This window comes from Piliocolobus tephrosceles, chromosome 4, assembly GCF_002776525.5.
Source record: "Piliocolobus tephrosceles isolate RC106 chromosome 4, ASM277652v3, whole genome shotgun sequence".
NCBI classification, from domain to species: domain Eukaryota; kingdom Metazoa; phylum Chordata; class Mammalia; order Primates; family Cercopithecidae; genus Piliocolobus; species Piliocolobus tephrosceles.
The window spans coordinates 152,588,681-152,613,824 of record NC_045437.1 but is presented as its reverse complement, the minus strand read 5'-3'; the positions used below and the strand labels follow the sequence as shown (position 1 = coordinate 152,613,824).

General features: G+C 41.2%; 1 protein-coding gene across 2 annotated transcripts in view; it reads right to left on the bottom strand.

Moving 5' to 3' along the window:
• SPOCK1 (SPARC (osteonectin), cwcv and kazal like domains proteoglycan 1) overlaps nucleotides 1-25,144 on the bottom strand; it is a 513,777-nt gene that overhangs the window by 267,754 nt on the left and 220,879 nt on the right. For both annotated transcript variants that reach the window (XM_023195680.1, XM_023195688.1), the window contains one exon: nucleotides 22,399-22,444. In XM_023195680.1, coding sequence (XP_023051448.1) covers nucleotides 22,399-22,444 — 46 coding nt within the window. The remainder of the gene's footprint in view (nucleotides 1-22,398; nucleotides 22,445-25,144) is intronic.

The following is a 25,144-nucleotide window of genomic DNA, read 5'->3' as shown; positions in this document are numbered from 1 at the left end:
GTGACAGACTGGATTAAGAAAATGTGGCACATATACACCATGGAATACTATGCAGCCATAAAAAAGGATGAGTTTGCGTCCTTTGTAGGGACATGGATGCAGCTGGAAACCATCATTCTTAGCAAACTATCACAAGAAGAGAAAACCAAACACCGCATGTTCTCACTCATAGGTGGGAACTGAACAATGAGCTCACTTGGACTCGGGAAGGGGAACATCACACACTGGGGCCGATCATGGGGAGGGGGGAGGGGGGAGGGATTGCATTGGGGAGTTATACCTGATATAAATGATGAATTGATGGGTGCTGACGAGTTGATGGGTGCAGCACACCAACATGGCACATGTATACATATGTAACCTACACGTTATGCACATGTACCCTAGAACTTAAAGTATAATAAAAAAATAAATAAATAAATAAATAAATAAATAAATAAACACAGTAATCAATTTTGAATTTGAAGTCAGGAGAATGTGAAATCTGTGGGCCTTAATTTAGTAGCATCCCGCCAGACGACAGAGTCCCACTTGACACTGACCATCAAGATTGTTTTCCACCCTCAATGGAAAGAGCTCACACCCAGAAAAAAAGGAACTGGGGCTACCAACCCTATCTATGACTGCAAATAACTCCTTAAGGCAAGGTGCTGGGAGCCTGCTGGTACCTGGGCACCCTGTTTCCCACCCGACGCACTCTATCATGCCAGTTTCTGTCACCTTGGCCTAGTGCCCTCCAACATAAGAACCAAAGATCAAAACCCCTACCGAGTGGGGAGGGCAGACTCTTTCAAAGATCTTTGTTGGTTTTTAAATACTAATTTTATTATTAGTATTATTAGAGGTAAACAAAGTTTACCTCTACCTAATAAGAGAAAATTGCTCATAGAAATGGATGAAAATTTCAAAGGTTGATTTTAAACTCTGAGTAATACAAAATAATCCTCTACAGATTTGAATAACAAAGATAATGACTCTCTCCCTCCCACCCCATCCTCCACAAAATTAAGAAGGTATTAGTGAACATGACCACGTGTCCCACTAAAAGGAGAAAATAAATATTACTGGCATTAAACTGCCAGGTGAGAGCTAACATAATTCATAGTAAACACATCATATTTCACTAGGATTCTCCTTGACGCCAGTATTAAAAAAAATCAATCATCTTTTCAACTTCATAGCCAACCCGAAAAGTAATTTTAGAAAAATAATTGGTTTTAGAAACACATGGATGTAAGTGTATCTTTCTATGACTTTCTGGAACTTTACAGGCCATTTCCTAGTACTCATATAACATTTATAAGAAATAATTATACCTCAAATGATTATTTTGCCAATTGTTGGTTCTAATCAATAGTTAAGGACATAGCAGAGGAGGGAATTCATGAAACATTCAATATTGCTCCTTAAAAATGAAAGCAAAATTGAGGGCAATAAAAGCATCAAGAACTTAGTGGGAGTCAGAAAAGCACAAGTTCCAGATGAAAGTGCCCAGGCATGGAGAGCTCCCGCTTTGCAAAAGTGCACAGAGCGTTCTGGAATTGAATCACAGAGACATCCACAACCTCAAACCTCAAGGGATGTATGGTTAGATGGCCCAATCACGAATTCTCTGCAGCATGAATTTTCTCACAGCTGCATTTGTTAAAAAAAAAAAAAAAAAAAAAAAAAAAAAGAACTGTCTTGAGATATTATTTAAGAACGGGATCCATGATTAAATAAGTTTGGGAATCACTGTATATGCTGCCTGTCTATTGACATATAAAAGGCTTTGTGAAGTCCAGCAAGAAAGATGTCTAATAATGTTTAAACTAATGTTGACCCAGCTTCTCTGACCAGCATGCATGCATATAATAACTATTAACACCTATTAACAGGACTAGGAACATCTTTGGGAAAGGTTTCTCTCTGGATTTCTTAGTTGTCCTCCATGTCCTACTTGAACAGTTAGTGATGGGATGTCAATCCCCCTATAAGCAGCCCATCATTATAGTCAACTCTACTTACTGAGAGGAAAGAGCAGAGTGGACACACTTCAAGTTTTAAAGTGAATCTGACCAATATTTGAATTGTCACTACCCACTTAATCACTGTGTATCCTTAGCAACCTTTTTAATTACCTCTGAGACTCAGTTCCATCATCTGTAAAGCTAGAGTAATAGTAACTATTTACAGTGATGCTGTAAATCTTAGAGACACTATCTATAAAGTGACCAGTAAACTGCCTGCCATCTATTACTATTGTCATTATGATATGACATTTCCTTCTATCAAGATAAAGTTGACCTCCCTATAACCTACATCCATTAAGACTAGTTCTACCTCCTAGAATCAAATAGAACATATTTTCTCCTACTCCCCCTTACTACATTGGCATTTTCCTAAATTAAACATCCTCAGTTCAACTTTCCATCAAGGCTTCCAGAGCTTCCACTGCCATCTCCACATTTCACTGCTTCTCATATCTCCAACTTTGCTATTCACTTTGTAATGATGGACTCTAAAATTGATGGCCCTGACATGGGTAAGGACAGTGTGACCTGAGGGGGTCTTCACCTTGGAATCTGCCATGAATGACCACTTCCACCCACTACCCTAGATCTCATTCTGTCACACATTCAGCCTAAAATTGTCCAAGCAACCTTGCCCAACATGTGGCGTGGCACATGAAGGGTAGAAGCAGGAACCCCCAAACAAGCTGAAAATCACAGAGTGAGTTTCTGGCAGCTGCACTGAGTCACATGCCTGGAGCTTCTACTACACTCATTCTTCAGGTGGGTCATTAGATCACCTAAATCAGAAGCCCCATCCCAGACCTGCTGAATCTAATCTCTGTGGGTGGAGCCCAGGATCAGCATTACAGCACATATCCTCACATGTCTTCAGGACACTTCTGTACCACAACCCTGCAGTTTGGAGGACATCTAAAGTAGTTCACTCAACCTGCAAAACTATCTGAAGGATGAAGAGATATCAACCAGGGTAAAGAAGAAACCACAGAGGGAAGGCAGAACATGGCAGGCAGAGGCTATGAACAAGGCATGGATAAAAGGCCCATGTGCCAGAGTGACGAAAGGGCAGAGGAGGACACTGTGAAGGAAAGCGGGAGATGAAAATGGGGCCTGGCCCAGGACCTGGCAAGTAGCAAGCTCAGTTCTTGCACCGAGAGCTGGAGGAGATCCTTTAGGTCACTCAGTCCTGGTGCAGGTCAGTGGCAAACATACAAGGTTTAGACTCCCCCTTGATTCAGGTACTACCAGCCATGCAGAAATTATGGCCTTGCTATGGTGAGTACCCATATCATCCTATGATTATGGAATTAACGCAAATTGTGTAATTTCTTTGCAATCTCTCTTCTGCTTATGTATCCATAATCAACCATAGTGCAGAAAACACAACATACACCTATTCTGGACCCCAGCTACACAACCAATTATCACCAAATAGATTTGCAGAGCACTTAAAAAAAACCTGCTTATCTTGTAGTCTATTTGGTGTTGCTATAAAAGAATACCTGAGACTGGGTAATTTATAAAGCAAAGAAGTTTATTGAGTTCAAGGTTCTACAGGCTTAGTTCAAGGGCATGGCCCTAGAGTCTGGTAAGGGCTTTTCAGCTGCAGCATGACATGGCAGAGGGGGTCAAAGGGGAAGAGAGGAAAACCTGAGGGGGTGGCCTAGGTTTCATAACAACCCACTGTTGCAGGAATTAATCCATTTCCATGAGAACTAATCAGTCTCATAAGAACTCACTACCTGGGTAAAAGCACCAAGATATTCATGAGGGATGTGCCCCCAAAACTCATTAGGCCCCACCTCCCAACATCGAAACATTGGGGATCAAATTTCAACATGAGCTTTGGTTGAGACAAACAAACTTATCTAAAATACAGCAGTTTTAGATAAAAGTTTAGATGCAAAAGGCTTTGGGTTAACTGTTCTTACCTATTTCCCTACATATAACTTAGAGGTGAAGGATTAGCTACCAACAAACTTTTAACATATTAAAAATAAAATTTACTGTTCTTTTGATCTCATTACTAAGTGAGGGAATATAGAGAAGAATATACTTTCTAAGCCCTCTTTTCCCTTAAAAATCTATAACATCTTAATCTTTATACCCTACTACTTAGCCCCTGATATTATAAAGCCTTAATATATCTCCTATTTTATGTGTATGTGTCAAATTCATTCATTGATTTGTTCAGTTAGTCAACATTTGTTGAGCACCTTTCTGTACTTGGGTCATATAGGTGTAAGTGACCCACCATCCCGTCCTCAAAACTCAGTCTGGTAGAAACACCTGTTTTTGCTATGTCTAGCTGTGAAGCAGAAGGCAGAAGCAACAGCTACTTCTGTGGCTCCCTCAGAACCATTCATTGATCTCTATCATGCAGTAAATTAATACTTACAAAATTTTGAGATGACTAGTGATCAAAAACAGAGTTTTGAAGTCAGCTGTGTTCGAAGCCTAGCCCTACCATTTCCTCATTCTCTGACCCTGGGCCTCTCTGAACCTCAGTTTCCCTATCCACACAGATAGGGACGAGAATAGTACCAGTCTTACATGTTTATCATGCACATTCAAAGAGATGATTCATATAAAGGGCTTAGTGGAGAAGCTGGAATATAGTCAGTGGTCAAAATCAGTAGACATCAACTGATGTATAAGCTATTTACAATCCTCCCTTAGGCTTTGAGGATCATTTACAGAGATTATGGTTTTCACAAAGCATTGTTGCTTCCCCATCTAAGAATCTTGGCCAAGGAGGCCCAGAAAACATTTCTTATGTTATCAAAGAAAAGGTGACTTTTTCTTTAAACAGATGTCAAAGATCATGATGAGATCTGGAGCCCAAAACCTTAGCGTCACCATGTACTAATTCTCTACAAACTCTTTTGAAGATGAAACACAATCTATTTTCCCACCAAACAGAAAACAACAAACACAATCTGTTTTCCCACCAAACAGAAAACAACAGACAACTGGAAGCATTAATGGAGGCAGGAAGGAGTCAATCTTCCCACCAGTAATGCTATTCTTTGTGGACATTCATGGCTCAGGCAAATAATTTGCTTGAGATTTAACATAAGGAAAACATTAATTATCAAAAATGCACATTTCCTTTGATGCAGTGGCTTCACTTCTAGGAATTTATCTCACAGAATTTTTATAGATGCATGATAGATTTAATTACAGCATATTGAATGAACTATTTTTGGTAATAACCAAAAACTAGAAATAAATCCCACAATGGAATCATGGTTAAATAAATAACAGTATTTCAGAAGTACACCACACAGAATACTACGTTATAAAAATTATGTATTGATGGACAAATTTTTATGGAGCACTAAAGCAGAGATTAAAACCTGGTTCAGAAGACACACTTGGATTGGAACCTTGATTCCAGGTGACCATAAATCAGGAGTCAATAATCTATGGCCCACAGCTAAATCTGGCCTGCCACCTGTTTTATATAACCCATGAGTTAAGAATAATTTTTACATTTTAAGGTAGGTGAAAAACCTAAAACAATATTTCATAATACATGAAAATTTTATGAAATTTAAATTTCAGTTTCGACAGATAAAATTTTATTAAAATGCAGCCACACCCACCCATTTGCATATTATAATGGCAGCTTCCCTCTGTGAGGCCAAATTGGGTTGTTGCAACACATATGGATCCCAAAGTCCAAAAATATTTATTATCTGACCTTTCACAAAAATAAATTTGCTGATTTCTGCCCTATACACTGACTTAATTGAGCCACCATTTCCTTACCTGTAAGATAGGCAACCTCTCTAGAGGAGGGCTGCTCAGCCTCTGCTTGCTGACATGAGGTCACTGCTGTGGGGCTATCCTGTGCAGTGGAGGGTGTTGAGCAGCATCCCCGGCTTCTGCTCTCCAGAAGCCAGTAGCAGCCCCCGCTCTCCAAATTATGACAACCAAAAATGTTTAGACTTTGCCCAGTGTCCCCTGATGGGCAAAATCTCCCCAGCGGAGAACCACTGTCCTAGATACATAAAGGGGGTCAAAAACAGAACACAACCTTCAGAGCCAGATGGACTGGGGTTCAAATCCCTTTCGGCCACCACACCAACTGGTTAAGCTTGGCCCAGACTCTTTTTTTTCCCCCTTTGCTTCTTATTTAAAGAGGAAGAGAGTTCACAGTAAAATGTTTAGATAGACAGCACAAAAAAATTATGAAGCAAAAAGTAAATTCCTCATACCCCTCTCAGCCCATTCCTCAGAGATAGTACATTACAATTTGGTACTGATTCAGGTATTTTATATGCAAATACAAGCATTTGTCAGATATATACATACATAAACACTTGGACATAATTAGAATCATATTAGACACATTATTTGATTTTTTTTTTCTTCGAGACAGAATCTTGCTCTGTTGCCCAGGCTGGAGTGCAGTGATGCAATCTCGGCTCACTGCAACCTTCACCTTCTGGGTTCAAGCAATTCTCCTGCCTCAGCCTCCCAAGTAGCTGGGATTATAGGCACTCACCACCGCATCCAGCTAATTTTTGTACTTTTAGGAGAGATATGGTTTCACCATGTTGGCCAGGCTGGTCTTGACCTCCTGACCTCACGATCTGCCTGCCTAGGGCTCCCAAAGTGCTGGGATTATAGGCATGAGCCACTGTGCCTGGCCTTTTTGCTTTTCTATACTTATCATATCAAAGATACTTTTCCAGATGACCACATATGAATTTTTTGACGCCTTTTAAAAGCTGCTGAGGGATCTCAGGATTTGAACCCAGTTTCTCAGTGGTAAAATTGGTACAATCATGCTTTATAGAGTGATCAGCACTCAAGATTGTGTACACGTGCACACACACAAATATTGACAAGAGGGGTAGTAGTACAGGCATGCAGCAGGTGCTCAATAAGTGGTAATTATTACTTATTCAACAGCTATTAACTCAGCAGTTACTTTGCATCCAGTCCTATGCTGGACCCTGGAAATACAGCAGGGCACAAGATAGATATAAAGATGTAAGCCTGGTCCCAGGGAAAGCACAATCTAGACAAGGATGAGTAGCAAATAATTCTTTCAAATTATTAAATTACAATTGTGTAACAATGCAAAGCATGGCATATTAGGAGAGGGCGGTCTAATCTAGTCTATGGTCAATCAGAGAAAGCTTCCTGAGTTAGTAACATGCAAACCAACACCTCAAGAATGAGTTGGAGAGGACACAGGAAGGGGCCAGAAATATGCTAAGCCAGGGAAAGAGAATGTGTGCAGACTCTTGTAGGGCAAACTGTGTGCTAATTATTATAATATAGTGAGCTCTTAAAGGAACAGCTAAATAACCAAGAGGGGAACTCTAATTCATTTTTCTTTTTTTTTCTTGAGACGGAGTCTCACGTGTCACCCAAGCTGGAGTGCAATGGCACGATCTCGGCTCACTGCAACCTCTGCCTCCCGGGTTCAAGCAATTCTCCTGCCTCAGCCTCCTGAGTAGCTGGGATTACAGGTGTCTGCCACCACACCCAGCTAATTTTTGTATTTTTAAGAGAGACGGGGTTTCACCATGTTGTCCAGGCTGGTCTCAAACTCCTGACCTCAGGTGATCCACCCGCCTCAGCCTCCCAAAGTGCTGTGATCACAAGCGTGAGCCACCACACCCAGCCTAATTCACTTTCTTAATTACAATTCTCCCACCTCTCCCCATGCTATCTGGAAATTTATACCAGCAGGATCATTTTCCATTTGGCACATTTGAAGAATCAAACTCATGGAGGAAAGCACAGTTCTAAGAAAAATGGTACACATGTAGAGCAATACAGAGCAAAGGAGAAAAATGTGCATGACAGTCATGATCACACAGCAGCCACTGAGAATACTGTACACAAAAGTTCCTAGAGCATGAGTTACCTAATGTCAGGCATTATCTTTCCTGACCAATCCCTGCCCTGTCATACTTCAGCCTGAACGTCCCTGGAGACAGAAACAGTTCTTCCCCTTTCTCTTCCAGAGCAGGCCAGCTCAGGTTGACCAGATATAAACACTAGTCACATAGCTTCCAAACACATCATAATGCCTCTTCATCTGAGAGTGGTAGGGCCTTTCTTTGGTGTCTGAGATAGCATAACGTTCTAAAAATGTAAGAAGTCGTTACTTGCTACACTAAGAAAACTACAATTAATCTGGCATGCACTTCCATTCTCAAACAACATGAGCTACATCAGAAGGGTAGGAATTCCTAAGAGCAAGCCCTCTGGGGCTGTGGCATGGGATCTGCGGATACGGCTCCATGCTTCGAAGCTGGACAACAGCACACTGGTAGGGACACGGCTAGGGACTTGCAGGGATCTAACCTACCCCTCCAGGTCCTCAGTGGCTACTCTGTAAAGACAATGACTTCCTATGCCATTCTTTACTCACCTGCTACTTGCCTCCCCAAGCACCTGAATGTCAGGCAAAAGCACTTCCTTTTCTAGAGGACAACAGTCCCTCTTCATGAGCCTCACAGGGAGAAGTCACACTGCATTTGGAAATGTACGCCTGCGTCTATAGCTCTGAATAGACAAAATGGGGCACCAACGTCATTTATTCCCCTGCTTTTCTTACCAAAAACAATAGAATCCACTCAGAGCAATAGGTTAGTTCTAAATTCATGAAACTGAAGCTCTACAATGAGTGGGCAGGTTACTTTACTAGGAACATCCAGTAATTCTGCCACTTTTCTTTCTTACTCCCTTGTATTTGCAATGAATGAAGCTTCAGTTGTGAAAGATTGACCTAATTTACTTATTAGATATTCTTGCAAAGCTGCATAGACATAACTTTGGTAAACTGAATCTACCTCAGACATATCAATTAGACAGGCTATTTGAGGAAATTCTATGGGGAGTCATTGTATAAAATAAATTATCACCTCTCAACAGACCTGCCTTATCACAGAACTGCCTAAACTCAAGGTCAGAAACAATCTCAATAGTGTCTCCGTCCTTGTCCAATGTTTAATTCCCCCACATCAAACCAGCCATGTGGCTGTCTACTCTTACATGTACACATCCCAGGAACGGTGGCTCAGTCTCCTCCATAGCAGCCTACCTTATCCTCACACAGCTTGGGATAAGAAAATGCCATACTTGGATTGAGCCAAAGCCATCCCTTTGCAACTGCCACCCACTAATTCCAGGGCTACCCTTTGGAACCAAATAGAATCCTCAACTCCCTATAAGCAGCCTACAAATATCCAGGTATGGCTATTACGTCCGAAGGAGTTCAAATGTCCACACACTGCACCAGCTTATGTTGAGGCTGCCCCCAGTTCTAGGTGTCTCACCATGCTACCCCTGCTTTTAAAACTATTCATAAAGCGCTTGAAACAATTTCTGGGTGAAGGAATCTGTGCCTTGCTATGAGAACAGAATGATGGATGCTCACTTTTAATCTGACAGTATAATTTTATCATTACAAACTGGGAATTTCTTCTGCTGCCTAATCACTGATAGAACAACTCAGGATCGACCTCGCTGAAAGCAAAAATCATAATTATTAGATGCCTGTCAACATTTACATGGCTTATATCCAAAAATTATATATTTCCCAAGGGTATATTTTTCTCCTACAAATAATTTTATCTTAGCAGGGTCACCGCAAAGAGATGTGGCTTAAATTAGGCATTCTGTCGGTTTCTATTGGTATTTTTTATGACTGTTTCATAATACCTGCTTGAAAACATTACAAAATGAAACTCCTGCATGTATGCACTGTAGTAATGTGCCCAAATTCTTCCACCATGAGGAACCCTTTCCACTGTCAAAAAAAAATTTATAAACTCCACCTCCACTTGACTCCTCCAAAGATAGCTATCATGCTAATCGTTCTGTTAGTTGCTGAGAATTGTACGACAAGATCTAATATGGATTTGCTAATGTCTGTAAATAAGATGTGGATTTTATTGATCACATCAGCATCCACACACATTTGAGAAATAGATGTAAATATGAACGTATGTGTGCAAGGAAAGCATTTCCACCCACGTAAAGTCCACACTACACTGCGTAGCTCCACATAACACTGCCCTTGGTCCTGGTGGCCGATAGGGAAGAATGCTGACATTCTTAATCCCTCATTTGCCTGTGGGGTCGAACTAATCTACAGTATTACCATGAAGGAAGGTAACTATGTAGTCAGGCATCAAAGCTCTGGTTTGGATTCTGAATGTCTAACCAACAAGACTGGCTCTGCCTGCCACTTGGCTGAAGAGAGAAGAACTATATGCTTCCATTAATTGGCAGCACAGATCATCTGAACTCCTTGTTCCTGCCAGGAAAAGCCCAGAACTCTCTGTTCCCAATGCTAATCAGTTACCAGCAACAAAACAATCAGAGTATTCCCTGATGGCGATGCAGGCCAACCATTTTTCCTGATATTGTCGATTTCATCCATGTATTAAGCCAGCCCTATAGAATTCAGTGCACTCTGAATTATTGAGTTGATTTATAGGACTGTACTTTGGCGCTAAGCATCATTGTATACTGAAAGATCTTGGATGAAGTAATCATAAACGCTTACTGGGGTATTCACTACCAGATACTGGCGGGAATACGGTCCACCCTGACAAACCCCTTTCTGAGAACCCACAGGAGGAAAGCATCTCTGGCCTCACTACTATAAATACCTGTAATTCTCCTGAATATCTGCCTTGTTTACACATCGTGGAAACATAGTGCTCTGTGTGTCCTTCTTTGCTTTGTTAGGAAGCTCTGAGCCCAGTTACAGAAGTGTACAGAAACTGACTGGGCATGTGATGGAGTAACAGCATACATAGCATGGCTTTGCTCTGCCTTTAATTTACTTACACTCCAGTTTTTTTTCTTATACTCAAACATTTTCATCTATTCGTGTTATCACTTGACACATACATGCCTATAAGTTGCTTTTTGGTGAATGAGGCAAAGACAAAAACAAAAAGACATAACAGGTTATCATATATTTGGTTACAGATCCAAGGACCACTGAGTTACAGTTCAAGTAAGTTCCTGCAGGGAAAGTGAGCATTCATGGACGTGAAGTGAAGGCAGCAGGAGAACTCAAGTGCACTGATCACCACGTATTGAAGTTAGGAAAGGAGAGGGGGAGCTAGAGCCGAGTTCAGGGCAAGGGCCTGAGAGTGGCACAACCCTGGGCAAATTTAGGACCTAAATGTCACAGTGGCTCCAGTGGGCTCGGAGGACAATTTTTCACCTAATTAGGGATTGTCTTGACTTGGCAATGACTACAACTGACATTTTCCACCTTCTCTATCCCTTTCTACCATGAATTTTGGAGCCAAAGAAAAAGACGAGCAGTGCAGGACCATTTACTGTACATAGCACCCATCCTCTGCTAAGCAGTTCCTCCTGGCCAGGCTGCCAGTGCCCATGGAACTACCCACACCCTCCTGACAGCAAGGAAACTCAGCACCTCACATCATCACTCTTGAGATCACATGGGTTCCACTTCTGTTCTTTGGGAACTGGCATGTTTCTAAATAATGATGGCACCATATTCTGCATGGATTTTTGAGTATGAGACTTGTGCATGTGTGCATGTATGAGGGCATGGGCTGTGTTTCCCTCTTTTAAAGGCTAAACCAGTCCATCTCCAGGTGATAGAGGCCACACAGAAATAGCAATTCAGGCTCTCATGCTTATTACAAGTGGCTTTAGGCCTTGTACTGGTCCATTGTGTGCTGCTATAATAGAGTATCACAGACTGGGTAATTTACAACAAACAGAAATGTATTTGGTTTATGGTTCTGGAGTCTGAGAAGTCCAAGATCAAGGGGCTGCATCTGGTGAAAGCCGTCTTGTTGCCTCAGGACATGGTGGCAGGTGTCACATGGTGACAGAGGGCAAGAGGTCAGACTCACAGCCTCAAGTCCTTTTATAATAGATAGGCATGGCTCCATTCATGAGGGTGGAGCCCTCATGACCTAAACAGCTCCCCTACGCCCCACCTCTCAACACTGTTGCATTGGGGATTAGATTTCCAACACAGGCTTGTGTGGCATTCAAATCACTGCAGGCCTCCTGTGGTCTCTGAGTACAGTCCCAACAAAGACAACTTCCGCTCAGGCAGTCTGTCTCCAACTCTGCGAGGCACTGCCTCCACCCCAAGGGCCATGCAGCTGCACCAAGTCAGAGGGACCCCAAGGATGGATCAACCTCCATTGCACGCAGGCCACAAGCAAAAGACAAGAAGAGAAGCCACAAACAGCCCAAAGGCACATCTACCCTCCTGCTGTATTTTTTTAATAATTGATTTTCCAGCACTGAAGAATTTGGTTTCACACACAAAAACAAATCTTCATTCCCAGCTCCTTTTGAGCAATCTGTAGTCCTTACAATGCTGACCCAAGCCCTCATAACCATCATCAGCTAGAGCTGGGTCAGTGCTGCTTTCTGCCGGTGGTATGGGTGCTCGTTTGTCCCAGTCCCACCACTCCCAGGGTTACTGCATCAGGCCCACCTTGCTATCTACAGTCCTGCTCTGGGTGTTTCAAGGTACCCAGCAGAATGAGACTTGAGACAAAGGGAAAAAGTGAAACAGCCTACTAAAGTAATGGTTGACATTTCCTTCATATCTCTTAACAAAAGTATTTTTAAAAGCAGCATCCTATCTGCAATGAACTGAATATTTGTGTCCCCCCAAAATTTATGTGTTGACATCCTTTCTCCAATGTGGTAGCATTAGAGGTAGGGCCTGTGGGTGGTGATTAGGTCATGAGGGTGAACCCTCTTCAATGTGATTAGTGCCGTTATCAAAGGAACCCCAGAGAGTTCTTGAGCTCTCTTTCCCCCAACATGAGGACACAAGAAGATGGCCATCCACAACCTGGAAGAGGGCCCTCACCAGCACCCAACCATGCTGGCACCCTCCTCTCCAACTTCTCGCCTCCAGAACTGTAAGAAATAAATTTCTACTGTTTGTAGGCCACCTGGCCTATGGTATTAGAACAGAAGCCCCAAAGGACCAAAGCATGATCAGATTTCACTTCTGTAGCACTGAGCAATCAGCTATCAGAAAATATTTCTCCCCACCAGATGCTCCCTCTCCTCTCTACCTCTAAACACCTGCCCATCTTCAGAAAGGACCCCAGGCCACCTCTTCTAGGATCCTTTTCCTAACCTTCAACCAGGAAGGACTAATCCCTGGCCTGAGCCCCAACTCTGCCAGCTTCTGTCAGGGCACCTCAAACACATCTTCTGAGTGACTTTATTTCATGTGTGTCTCTTGGCTCTGTAGACCACATGCCCCCTGAGGAGAGCACTGTCACACTCCCCTCCACAGTCCTGCCTGTGACCAACACATACCTCCGCGGGGATCTGTGAGCTCTTGATTCAGTGATTAACTGATCAGTGAGGCCACATCCTGGTAGAATAGGCAGAGACATCAAAAACCGCTAAGATCCTTCCCAATATGAAACACCAGAAGAAGACAGCAGTACTCTATCTCCTGCCAAAGATTCCTTGCCTTTCTCATGTTCATTATGAGATTGAATCAGGAGTTTTACCCCTCATGCCACATGTGTAATAAATGTCATAATTTCTATGTTACAGATAAGAAAACTGAGGCACCCACTTAGGTACATACAGCTATTAGAGGGAAGAGCTAGGAAATGAACCCATTCTCTGAGGCTGCAAAGCCCCAGGGCCTTTCCACTATACCACATTGCCTTTCATCAGGCATGGTTTCTGGGGCAGAATGAACATTTAACAGGTTTCCAGCAGTTAATTGCTACATAATACAATTGAGGAGTTTAACAAAACAAAACCCCCATCTCGGGCCTGAAAGGTATAGAGAACCCAGGTGATGCCTGCACGTTTTTCTCCAAGCAGCCATCTCCTGATTGGGAAAACGCAATAATCCATTCTACGTTCTCAAATGAGAAAAATTTAACAGCATTATTGATTGATTTTAAAATTCAGCTGACATTTTTTTCCCTATTGAGAATTTTCCCAAACCAAGGCTGGTTCATTAGGACTCAACAAATACAATATAATTAATTCAGGGACTGTTGTTCTAGCAGGTGGATTAACAGGAAGGTTTTTTTCCCCTTTTATAAAACTAACACCACATTTTATGAGTTTCGGGAAAGGTAATAAACATGTCTTTAAAATGGATTCGTTCATGCTGAAAGAACCTCTTCAACACAGTATTAGAAAGCTGTAGTGCCCCATAATTGCAGGGAGAATTTTACCACCCTTCATCATTCACTATGATTCCTTCCAAAGGGTGGAGCACAACCCAGAATGGCTTTTGCTCCTTGGTTCTAGGGGCACAGAGTCCTGAGAGCTCTTTATGAAGTCAAAGTGAAGCCAGAACACAAACTCATAGCCGACCCCAGCACCCGGTGAGGAAATGGAACCCACACAGTTCCTGGCAGAACTGACTGAGCAGGAAGAAACGCTCTTTGTAGAGAATATACCACATACCCACTCCTTGGCCCCTTGAAAATACGATCTCTCCACAAATGGCCTACCAGACAGCTATGATTAGACCCACTCTACAGATAAGAAAACAAAGGCTTATAAATCATTCTACTATAAAGACACATGCACACGTATGTTTATTGTGACACTGTTCACAGTAGCAAAGACGTGGAACCAACCCAAATGCCCGTCAATGATAGATTGGATAAAGAAAATATGGTACATGTACACCATGGAATACCATACAGCCATAAAAAGGATGAGCTCATGTCCTTTGCAGGGACATGGATGAAGCTGGAAACCATCATTCTCAGCAAACTAACACAGGAACAGAAAACCAAGCATTGCATGCTCTCACTCATAAGTGGGAGTTGAACAATGAGAACATATGAACACAGGGAGGGGAACATCACACACTAGAGACTGTTGGGGAATGGGGAGCTAGGGGAGGGATAGCATTAGGAGAAATACCTAATGTAGATGACAGGCTGATGGTTGCAGCAAACCACCATGGCACACGTTTACCTATGTAACAAACCTGCATGTTGTGCACAAGTACCCCAGAACTTAAATTATAATAATAATAAAACACTGAAAAGAGATGAAAAATAAAGACACATGAAAGTAAAAAAAGAAAAGAAAGAAAGAAAAGAAAAGAAAAGAAAGGCTGGATAAGTCAAATTACTCAAATGTATACAGTAAGCTTATGGGAGAGGCAAGATTTGATTTCAGCGCTTTCAAATCTTGCTCTTTCCTCCACAACTCAGTGTCCCATAGGATTCTGTAGGAAGAGACTTCTTTGGCCTTTTTTGCTTTTTATTCTGAGCCCTTTCCACCCCTGATGGTTAAAAGGCCCATTTAATTCCATTGGTTTTATTTTGGTTACAGTATATTCATAACTCATTAGCTAAACTGTAACCTTTGAAATAAGAGCATCATGCTTCAAATTTTTCATTTTTCCTTTATGAGAAAACATATATAGAAAACTATTCTGCCTGAACTTAACTACCATAGCTCCCAAGAACTTCAGCAACTATCTCATCTACCCTCTTTATTTCAGAGATGGGTGAACTAAAGTCCAGAAAGGACATGTGATTTGCCCAAAGTTGCACATTTTAACAGTGGCAGAGCCATGTCCCACCTCAGCCCTCCTCCTGGCATCCCACATTCTTCAGGCCAAGAAATTTGCATTTAAAAATACTAAGAAAAAGTAGCCTCAATAGCAAAACAGATGGAGTCAAGAGAAACATCCATCAGTGGGGGAATAATTTAATTAATTGTGATATATTAATACAATAGAATAGTACAACATAAAAGAATTCATTATATCTACAACTATCAAAAAAGGTACCTCAAAAGCAATGTTAAGTGGAATAAACAGATTAGAGAGGGAAACATTAATTTCTACTGCAAAACATATAATGTAACATTGCCTGTATATATTTACATGACATAAAAACATGAGGACATGAACAGAAAAGCAAATTAATGATATGGTCACCTTTAGAGAAAAGAAAATGGGAAAGAAGAAGGGGCACCCATGAGATTCAAATTTTGTAGCTGATGTTTTATTCTCTAAAATAAGCAAACAGGCAAACGCAGACAAAGACAAAAGAGAAAACATTCAATTTCATCAAACATCAAGGCAGAGAGACTAGGTTAAAGTAATATTTGAATTAATAGCTTTCTGTTTCTTCCCTGGAGTACTGAATTAGAATGTTTAAAAATCAATACTCCAAAAACATTTTTAAAAATAGAACTATCTTATTGTAACAATCAAGAAACAGAAGAAAAGATGGCAGTGGGAAGAGGCTAATTAGGCTGGAGCTGAGTGTGCATGTCTGGGGCAGAGAGTAGGTTAATGTGAATAAGATGAGTAGTTGCCGTTAGGGAAAGCATATTCCTAATTATGTGGAAAAGGCAACGGTGAGAGGGAGAAACCAACCAGACCAAACATGAGGGAGACAGGAGAAAAGTATTAAGATGCTTCCCACAAACGAGGCCAGCTGCCTCTGAAAATTCACAGCTCCAGGGATCAGATAAGGTGAACAAATTCTTAAAAAAAACTGAAAAACTTTCAAGACCCTATAAATGCTAATCAGAGGTTCTTTTGGGGTGAGGCTAAACTCCACATTAAGAAGAAAGCTATGGGGACTTAAGATTTCTATTAAGCCTATTATGTAAATTTTCAGATTAATCTAGAGAAGGAAAACTCCCCTTCTATAGAAGATTTTTAGAAATAAGCAATCTTGACTCCCCAGGCACCCTTTAAGACCTTGGCAAAACACAAATGCTGTGCTAATCCACTGGGCTGCGGTTCCAGAAACAGCTGGAACATGAGAAGAACTCCCTCCTTTTGAGTTTTAGAATTTTTGCCTCAAAATAGTTCAGGGCTTTGGTCAGGATTTGAGTTTGTCCAGATCTTGGTATAATAGACTGGAAGTCAAAGGGCGAGGTCTTTCTTTTCTTCTATTTACGAGAACAGCATGAGTGAAAGGGGCCCCTGACTCTCTGAGTTTTATTTTTATCTGGAGATCAATTTCTACAAGTTCACATGCTGCTTTGAAGATCACCAGCAACATCTGAGGTTTATCTACAGCCAGTCTGCTTTGGAAGAATGATTAGTATTCACTCCAGAATAAAAAGCATCATCTTTAAAACCAATATCTATACACTTTATCTGAAATGTTCATTTATTCCACTTTAAAGGAACCCACTTGTCTCAGGAAAGTTCCATGCTAAATCTCTTCAGCCATTTGTCCTACAGTGGCTTGTCTCCTCAAGTGGAACTTCATAGCCAAATAAATTGGGGGGTTCTTTCCTGAGTGCACCATGGCTCCAGCAGAGAACCTGTTAGTGTTTCATCACTTTGAGACATCTTCATGCAATCAGAATTTTATTCTAAAGTAGTACAGTGGTTATATACATAAATTACCTTCCCAACCCTCCAGTGCACAAAAAATCCTTTTGTTCAACAAAAGTACTATAAAGAAGTTTCCATTTTCTTCTTCTAAAAGAACTAGTCAGGAAGCTTTGAAACATCTTGTTAGAATTCACTTCGCTGTATATTCACCCCCTATTCAATGAATCCCCAAAGCATTACCTTTATTTTATTTTTACAACAGCTTTGTGGTTCAATAAATTCTATCTTTCATTCCCCTCCAGACCCTCATCAAGCCATCTCACTTAAAGGCAAAAGAGACAATCTTTGTGACCATACCTTTATTATTTGCTTTAAAGGTAACTGTTACCAGCAAGTGTTGGCTGTACAGCATCAGGGAGCCTGGTCCACATACCAAAGGCACAGAGTGCATAAGGCCAGGGCGTAGCAAAAAGCATCACCTCAACTAAAACTGACCTATGTCACCTGTATAAACACTTAATATATTAAGCATTTCCCTGTCACCCAGATCGACCCTCCTCACTTCCCTACCCCCAGTAGGACCTTGGATGGGTGTCTCTTAGGATGGATAACTGGGAGTGTTCCCCAAGAGAGGTCTTCCTTAGTGTCGTCCCTATTATCCAGTTCAGTGTGTTTAAACATCAGGCATTTGGTAACTGCTTATGGAATGAAGGAAGGAATGAACATATTAAGAGCCTGAACCTCTTCAGCTCCAGTAATGGGGATCTGAAGGGTACCAGTAGGATGACCCACCACTAGTTAAGACGAGTCACTGTCAGTGTAGCTCCAAGAGCTTCAGAGCATCACAATTTGGAAGGCTACCAGAGAGGAACAAAAGGAGAAGGGAATAAAACCAGAATGGAGTGGGTAGAAAGCCACTAGGAGAGGCTGCTAAATAGGAAGAGAATGAAAACAATCAATGACTTGCTGATCACTTGTCAAGCACTCCCTATATGCCAAGCATATTAATTTGCTTCATCTTCTCAGTGCTATCATTGAAAGTACTTATCGTTATTGCCATTTCCAGATAGGAAGGTTTAGAATCAGAAAAGTTAAGCTACTTGCCCAGGATCACACAGCTAGTAACTGACAGAGTCAAATTCTAAACTTGGAGAATCTGACTCCTAACCCTAGGACCCTAGACTGCACTTACCAAAGTGTATCATGCCAAATACATTACATCCTCTGAGAATCCGATAGGTGTGTAGTGGAAAAAATTGAAAATATGGTCACAGGCAAATTTGGAAAATGATAGGTTAAATGGTCTTCTTTACTGAAAGATGCCTCACAGTTTTTAAGTTGATAATGAGCAGCACTGTGAATCTCCAAGAGATGAGGGTATATGTGTGTCCCTGATTTGACCATCAGTGGTTTTCCTGGGGAAGCATCTTGCTGACCCAGATCCCCACTGAGAAGCACTAACCTCATATGCAGTCCCGGGTTTGTCAGGGGCCAGTTAAGGGAAGGTGCTGGCAGGGCAAAGTGGCAGAGGCAATCAAAAGTTCTGGAATCACCCTAGAGCTCTGCAGCCTCAATCAGCTCTCTGAAGGTCCATCCAGGGGCCTTTATTTCTCCTGACTACACAAGATAAGAAATCCATTTGCATTGGCCCATGGCTGTCTCAAACTGTGCAGCCTGCCCAACTCTCTCTGCAGGGCGTCTGTCTTTGCGGACTTCACAAGGGAAATTTCTCACCTGAGTTAATCATTGCCGTCAATTCTGAACTCCTGTCCATCCTTTCTGTGAGGAGATTTGGCATTAAATCATTACAAGACAAAAGGATATGCTACTTATGCCACTTTACCCTAATCTCAGGAAGAATTCTTAGAAAAGTCTGAAGTTGATGGCCATTATATTCCACTGACAGAGCATTAATGATTCACTTAAAGATAAGAAGTTAAAGACACTCTGAGTCTCATCATTGGAGAGCACCAGGTGAGATATTTTTCTTCTAACTGCCTTAGAGTCAATGATATGATGATAGCACTTGCTCCATAAAGCCCTGTTGTTCAAAGTTTAGTAAATATCTTTAAGCAGAGAGAGCAATTACAGCTAAGTAACTATTTCTCGAATACTTTGAGTCCTCTAACTATTCACCATACCAACATGACAATCAGAAGCTGCATGGGCATTTCAGAGGTCAAGCTGGAGAGCTGAATTAATAAGGCTGACCACTGGTGACAGCCAGAGCCCAGGGCTCCAAGGCAATGAATGATGCCATGAGGAAGTTACCCGTGTCCTAGAGGAGTGACATCATTTAGCAAGTATGTTTTGGGTTCCTAATTATAGCTGTTGAGTCACCAAACCAAATCCTCTAAAATACTGCCCTCATCATGTCACTGGCCTGCTCAAAGACTTTCTATGGCACCCCACTGCCAAGAAAACAAAGTTCAAACTTGGCAGATCGGTATGGAATGTCCCCTCAACCCATTTCAAATCCACCTTTCTGACTACACTATTACCAGAATTCCCTGTGCTGGGCCTTCCTTTCCCTCCTATCCCTCTACATTCCAAACCTACTCCACACCCACCTCTGTCATGAAGCCCCTTCCATCCTCATCCTAAACCATATTTGTCATCTGAAATTCTGAAGACACACTTCAACAAGTCTATTTCTACAAACTAAAACTTTCCCTCAACCACAAACCCATTTTAACTATGTTTGATTCTTTTTTTCAGCTCAGGAGAGGAAATGACTCCTCTTTCGCTGTCATCTTCCACTGGAGTTCAGTAATTCTCCTATTTTCTGGAAGATGAAATGCTCTACATCTTCCATGCCTGTGGTTTATATTTCACCGAGTGGTGTCAGCGCTGATAGAGTAACCTCCCATTTTTATTGAGCCGCACACAATGTAATTGATGACATCTGCTGGGGCTGATATTTTAAGTGAAGGCTATTCTCGGCTCTGCCTGTGCTCCTCATGGTTCTGTATATAAATAGCCAACGGCAGCTACCTCTGAGGTACAAAGTGGGGCTACTCAGTTAAGGTCCTTGATTATATCCCATAAAGTCATAAGGTTTTCTGGGAGGGTTAATCTGAGCAGACCCAGTTTTCAAGCCTGCAGAACTAGAAAAAGAGAACAGGATGGGGCTCTGCTGGATATAGCTGCCATCACTTCTAGGAGAGAAAAATCCTTGTTTGGACTGTTTACATGCTCAGGTTTAAAGACGGTGATTTTGTGGTTCTCAAAATTTCTGTGTTAACTCCCAAACCAAAGGAAGCTATCATTTATATCCCAAGTGGCAAATGACACCTACCTTGATGTATTCCTTCTCCAACGTGCATTAGTAAAAGCAAAAATGTCTTCCCTCAGGAGTGTTTGCATTCATGTGCAAGCTTCGGCAAAGAGTAATTTTTGCAGTTATTTAGGCAACATTTGATCCTTATAGCACAAGAACCTATTTCTAGTTCTTAGCTAAAAAGAATCAGTTCACAGCGACTGTCAGTTGAGTTACCTTTGCAAGCAAAAGCCTGGTAGGGTTGTTTGCAGAACGGCTTGTTAATCAGGCACAGACAGGGAATTTGTTGCTCTTTAACTACAAATATTCTTCATAAAGTTTTATCCTATTAAAAAGTTTTAAAATTTTTGATCACTTTTAATAAAACATTTCTAAGCTAAATTACAAATGCCTTCATATGCTTTTGGGTGAATCATTGTGATGATTCAGTCATTGTTAGAATTGTAAAGGAGTAATTCTGTTACCACTCTAAGGCTGCTAAGACGTGTATAGTCCAGACAAAGCCTCCAAAGGAAGGTTTTGCTAGACACCTTGCCCTTTACACAAACACACACAGTGCTCCATTTGTAGATTCACATGCTTCCCTGAACACACCTGCATCACAGCCATTAACAGATCCCGCCACAATTGCTGACTAATTTATTTCCCTGCTCCCCACTCTGAGCTCCTGTAGGGTGGGCAACACAGCATTTTTGCTCTATCCCTAGTACCTGGCTTGGTGCTTGTGTATATAGCGAAAGCTCAATAAATGTTTGAGAATGCAAGCATGCATGAATGAAAAAAAATGTTACACTACTTCAAGACATATGATAAATGTATATATGGAAATTTTAATACTATTTTTGCTTATGAGAAAACCAGAATCCAGAGGTAGTGACCCATTAAACTGACAAAGCAGAGGGCAGAAAGGAGCACCTTCCTCCACGTTACATATGAAAGCCTCCCTCGATTTCTTTGTGTCAAGTTGACCATCATGATCACATCAAATACTCATGGTACAGAACTGAAGCTGATTCTCAGAAGCATGAACACTTTGAGATGTGGTAGGTAATACCGTTTCATTGTGTTCTGGCATTAATTGCATATAAACATATGAAGTGCAATCTACCATCATTTTCAACAGCACCACACATGGAACAACAGGGGAAGGGATGTGATTCATGGCAGGTCCTCACTGTGTCTTAAATAACTCACAGGAGGACATTGTTAGTGATTTACAACAGCTATCATGAGAGACTGGTTTGCTGCTTGCTGGGGGGATGGGGGTGCAGAAAGCCTTCTGTGGGCCATGCTCAAACCCAAGCTGACACTGAAACAGCCTTCTATTTAGAAACCATGAAGAAGTTATTTAACAAATAAAATCGCAGTACCCTTGAAAGTCTCCCAGGATTAACCTTTTTCTAGAAAGAAAGTTTCATTTTTATGGTTCGTGTGAATTAGGGAAGCATCTCCAGGTATAGTCTGTTTCATGAATGAAAGCACTGCATTCGGCCCCATAGTTCACCATGTTAATTTGATAATCAAATTTCACTTTTTTTTTTTTTTTTAACAAAACCAATCAATGATTATACTGGTCAAGCCAATTAAAAGAAATTGTTTAAATCAGCCCTAGACATAACCTCAGACAAATAACCAATTTGATAAAATAATTTCTATCACCCCAGTCAATTCAGTCCCTGAAGTCAATAAAATAACACAGCCAGCTGGCCTTTGTGGGAACATTAACTCAGCATGCAAGGAAGGAAAAATGAAACCACATTTACCACAGACTATACAGCAAGAAGTATTGCATCCATTACCTTGGTCAAAGGGCTTGTTGGGATTCCAGTTTCTGAAATAATCATCCTATATAAGGAAAAAATAGAAAACAAAGGTTAGAGTTCAAAAAGCTTCTCACATAACTGCATAACAACCTGCCTTCCTTTTCACCTCCCAAAACACAAAGGAAAACACTGAAAGCTTAGAAATTTTTCCCAAAACATGCATTAATGTGTAATAAAAAATATCAATTTCCTTTTCAAATTCCTGTCTTTCAAACTGTGTGTATTAAATACTGGGAACAGTAAAAACATTTCAGCCCAGTATGGAAACAGTGCTGCTCTTCTTAGTTTGACATATAAACCCAGACACCTTCTAAGTGCAAGGTGTATTTGCTATCAATTATACTATAGGTGATGCCTTGCTGCTCTCAGTTATGATTAAGCCTCTGTGTTTGTAACAGCTGATAATTCAACTGTCAACATTTCTTTTACATAGAGACATGCATCTTGTGGTGCACAGTTCCAGTTTTTCAATACTCACAAAAGCTAAAAATAGATGGCCTTCCAAATGTTAGAATTAACCAAAGGCGTACATTTAGCTTAATACCATTTGTTCTGGGTATAGAAAGATGAAAAAACAAAGGCTGGCCAATCTGGTCTCTTCATAACCATGTCTTTCTTGCATTTGGTTTGCATCAATTTATGCTCTGAGGCTAGGCAATTCATTACTTTAAAATTGCAAGGATCTCAATCCCTCAATTCTTCATAGCTATGTTAACTTCTTCCCCACTCCTAATAACCCTTTCCTTGCTAACAGCCACCGTGTACTCCCTTTATTCTCCCTGTCAGCACCCTGTGACCCCATTGTTTCCCAGCACACCCACTGTATCAGCAAAACTGAACAGCTTGCAAGTTGAAGAGGTGTCACCCATGCGCATTATCCCCATATCATCTTTAAGGATTTGTCCCTTTGTAGTTAGTACTCAATTGCTTTGCTATATGTGTTTTTGGCAGGCAGTCTGCATGCTGCAGTTTCAGAAAGCTGTCCAAAATGAAGCCTCAGTATCTCTTCTGGAGAGGCTAATTTACATCGAAGTGCACAATTAGTTTAAATTATTGTCCATGCTGTGTTCTGATGCAGTTTATCTCTGACACGATCTCCTGTGAATTTTATCAGCCTCAGTGTCATTCAATTATGTAGCTTTATAATATCCTTGTTGAGTTCACCTAAGCCCTTAAATAGATTTTAGGAAACTAGATTTAGAGTAAAATCAGAACATATTGTTTCTTGGCCAGTGATTCCATCTTCCAAAGCATTAAGAAATAAACAGCTTCCTCTGGATCCAGAGGATTCAGCACTAAATTATTTTTAGTTTCAAAGAATTGCCCACTTTGCTCTGGCTTTAATTTTATAGAATAACTGGCCTTCTCACCCATCTGGTTAGGGAGTCTTTGAGCTCTTTACCATGAAATACCACTGAGAAAATTTAAAACAATCTCTGCAATATCTTTCCCCATTTATAATTTTAAATACAATCCCAAACTTCTGGAATTGTGCTGTCAGAAATTCAGCAGCCACTGTTAAATGATTTTAAGTTAAAGGTTGGATGGTAGATAGGAAATTTAGCACCCAATTTCTAGGTTTGATGACCAAAGTGTTCTTAGCCTTAGACAACCATGTTACCAACATTTTCTGCTATTCTCAAGGGTAGGAGAAGAGATAACCCAAGATGAACTCATTCTCACCAGTGGAGAAAAAAAGGATCAAACCGTTCATCCTTCCAGCTGTGGTTTATCAATCCTCTCTCCACATACAGAGGATGGCATCATATCTAATGGCAATGTGGAATCTTGTGAAATGTTTTCTACTTGAACATGCTGTTCTAATAGACAAAGCCCTTGGAAGCTTAGGCTGTGTGTCCAATAGGGAAGGGCTGAAACGAAAGACAAGTTCCTTTAACTTTAATTTCACAGGCCACATTCTCTTTGATGTCAAAGAAAGGTTTGAGCAAGTCTCAAGAACTGGATATTCCCTAATGATTTCAACATACTTTATAACATGGATGGAATTTGAAGCACTCTTCAGGACCTTGCCACTTTTTCAGGTTAACTGTAATTACCATTTTTACGTATTTCTTGGGGGAAAATCACAGTTTTAAGTATAAGGCCTCCAAAAGTAGCTATCTGCACTAGAATATTTAAAACCCATTGCAAATGTAACAATACTGCCTAATTGCTGCCAAAATGTGAAAGTACACCTTGAGTGAAAACTCATTATGCAAAATGAGTCCTTCAAACAACCCCTTGCCCAGCCAGGCCAAGCAGGGAAGAAAAATGATTCTCTGCATCTGATTGCTTTTGCCCTGCCTCAGAAAAGTGGATTGCCAAAGCAAAAACCAATGAGCCAGAGCTGATAAAACCTTGGGAGTCACTGCTTTGGCTGCAGCTGAGAGAGGAAACCTCAAATCTGGGGCGAAGATCATGAACACATGTGAAGGACTCTAGGCACCAGAGCCCGCTTGGGGGATGGTCAGTGAGCATGGGGGAGGGGTCTCTTAGCAGCCACTGCTGCGGTCTGTGTCAGGGAATAAGCACTGCAGCATACATGATCACTCTTGCACACTGTCCTAGCTAGGTTCAAGGGCTTCCACACACGGTGAGTACAAGCAGGCTGGGATTAAGTCACTCTGCATCTGGGAGAATTCTGGTAAGGCACAGTCCAAACTCAAGTGGAGAAAGTCAAAGATAAAAGACGAAAAAGAAAAGAATGGCTCTTCTAGAGCTT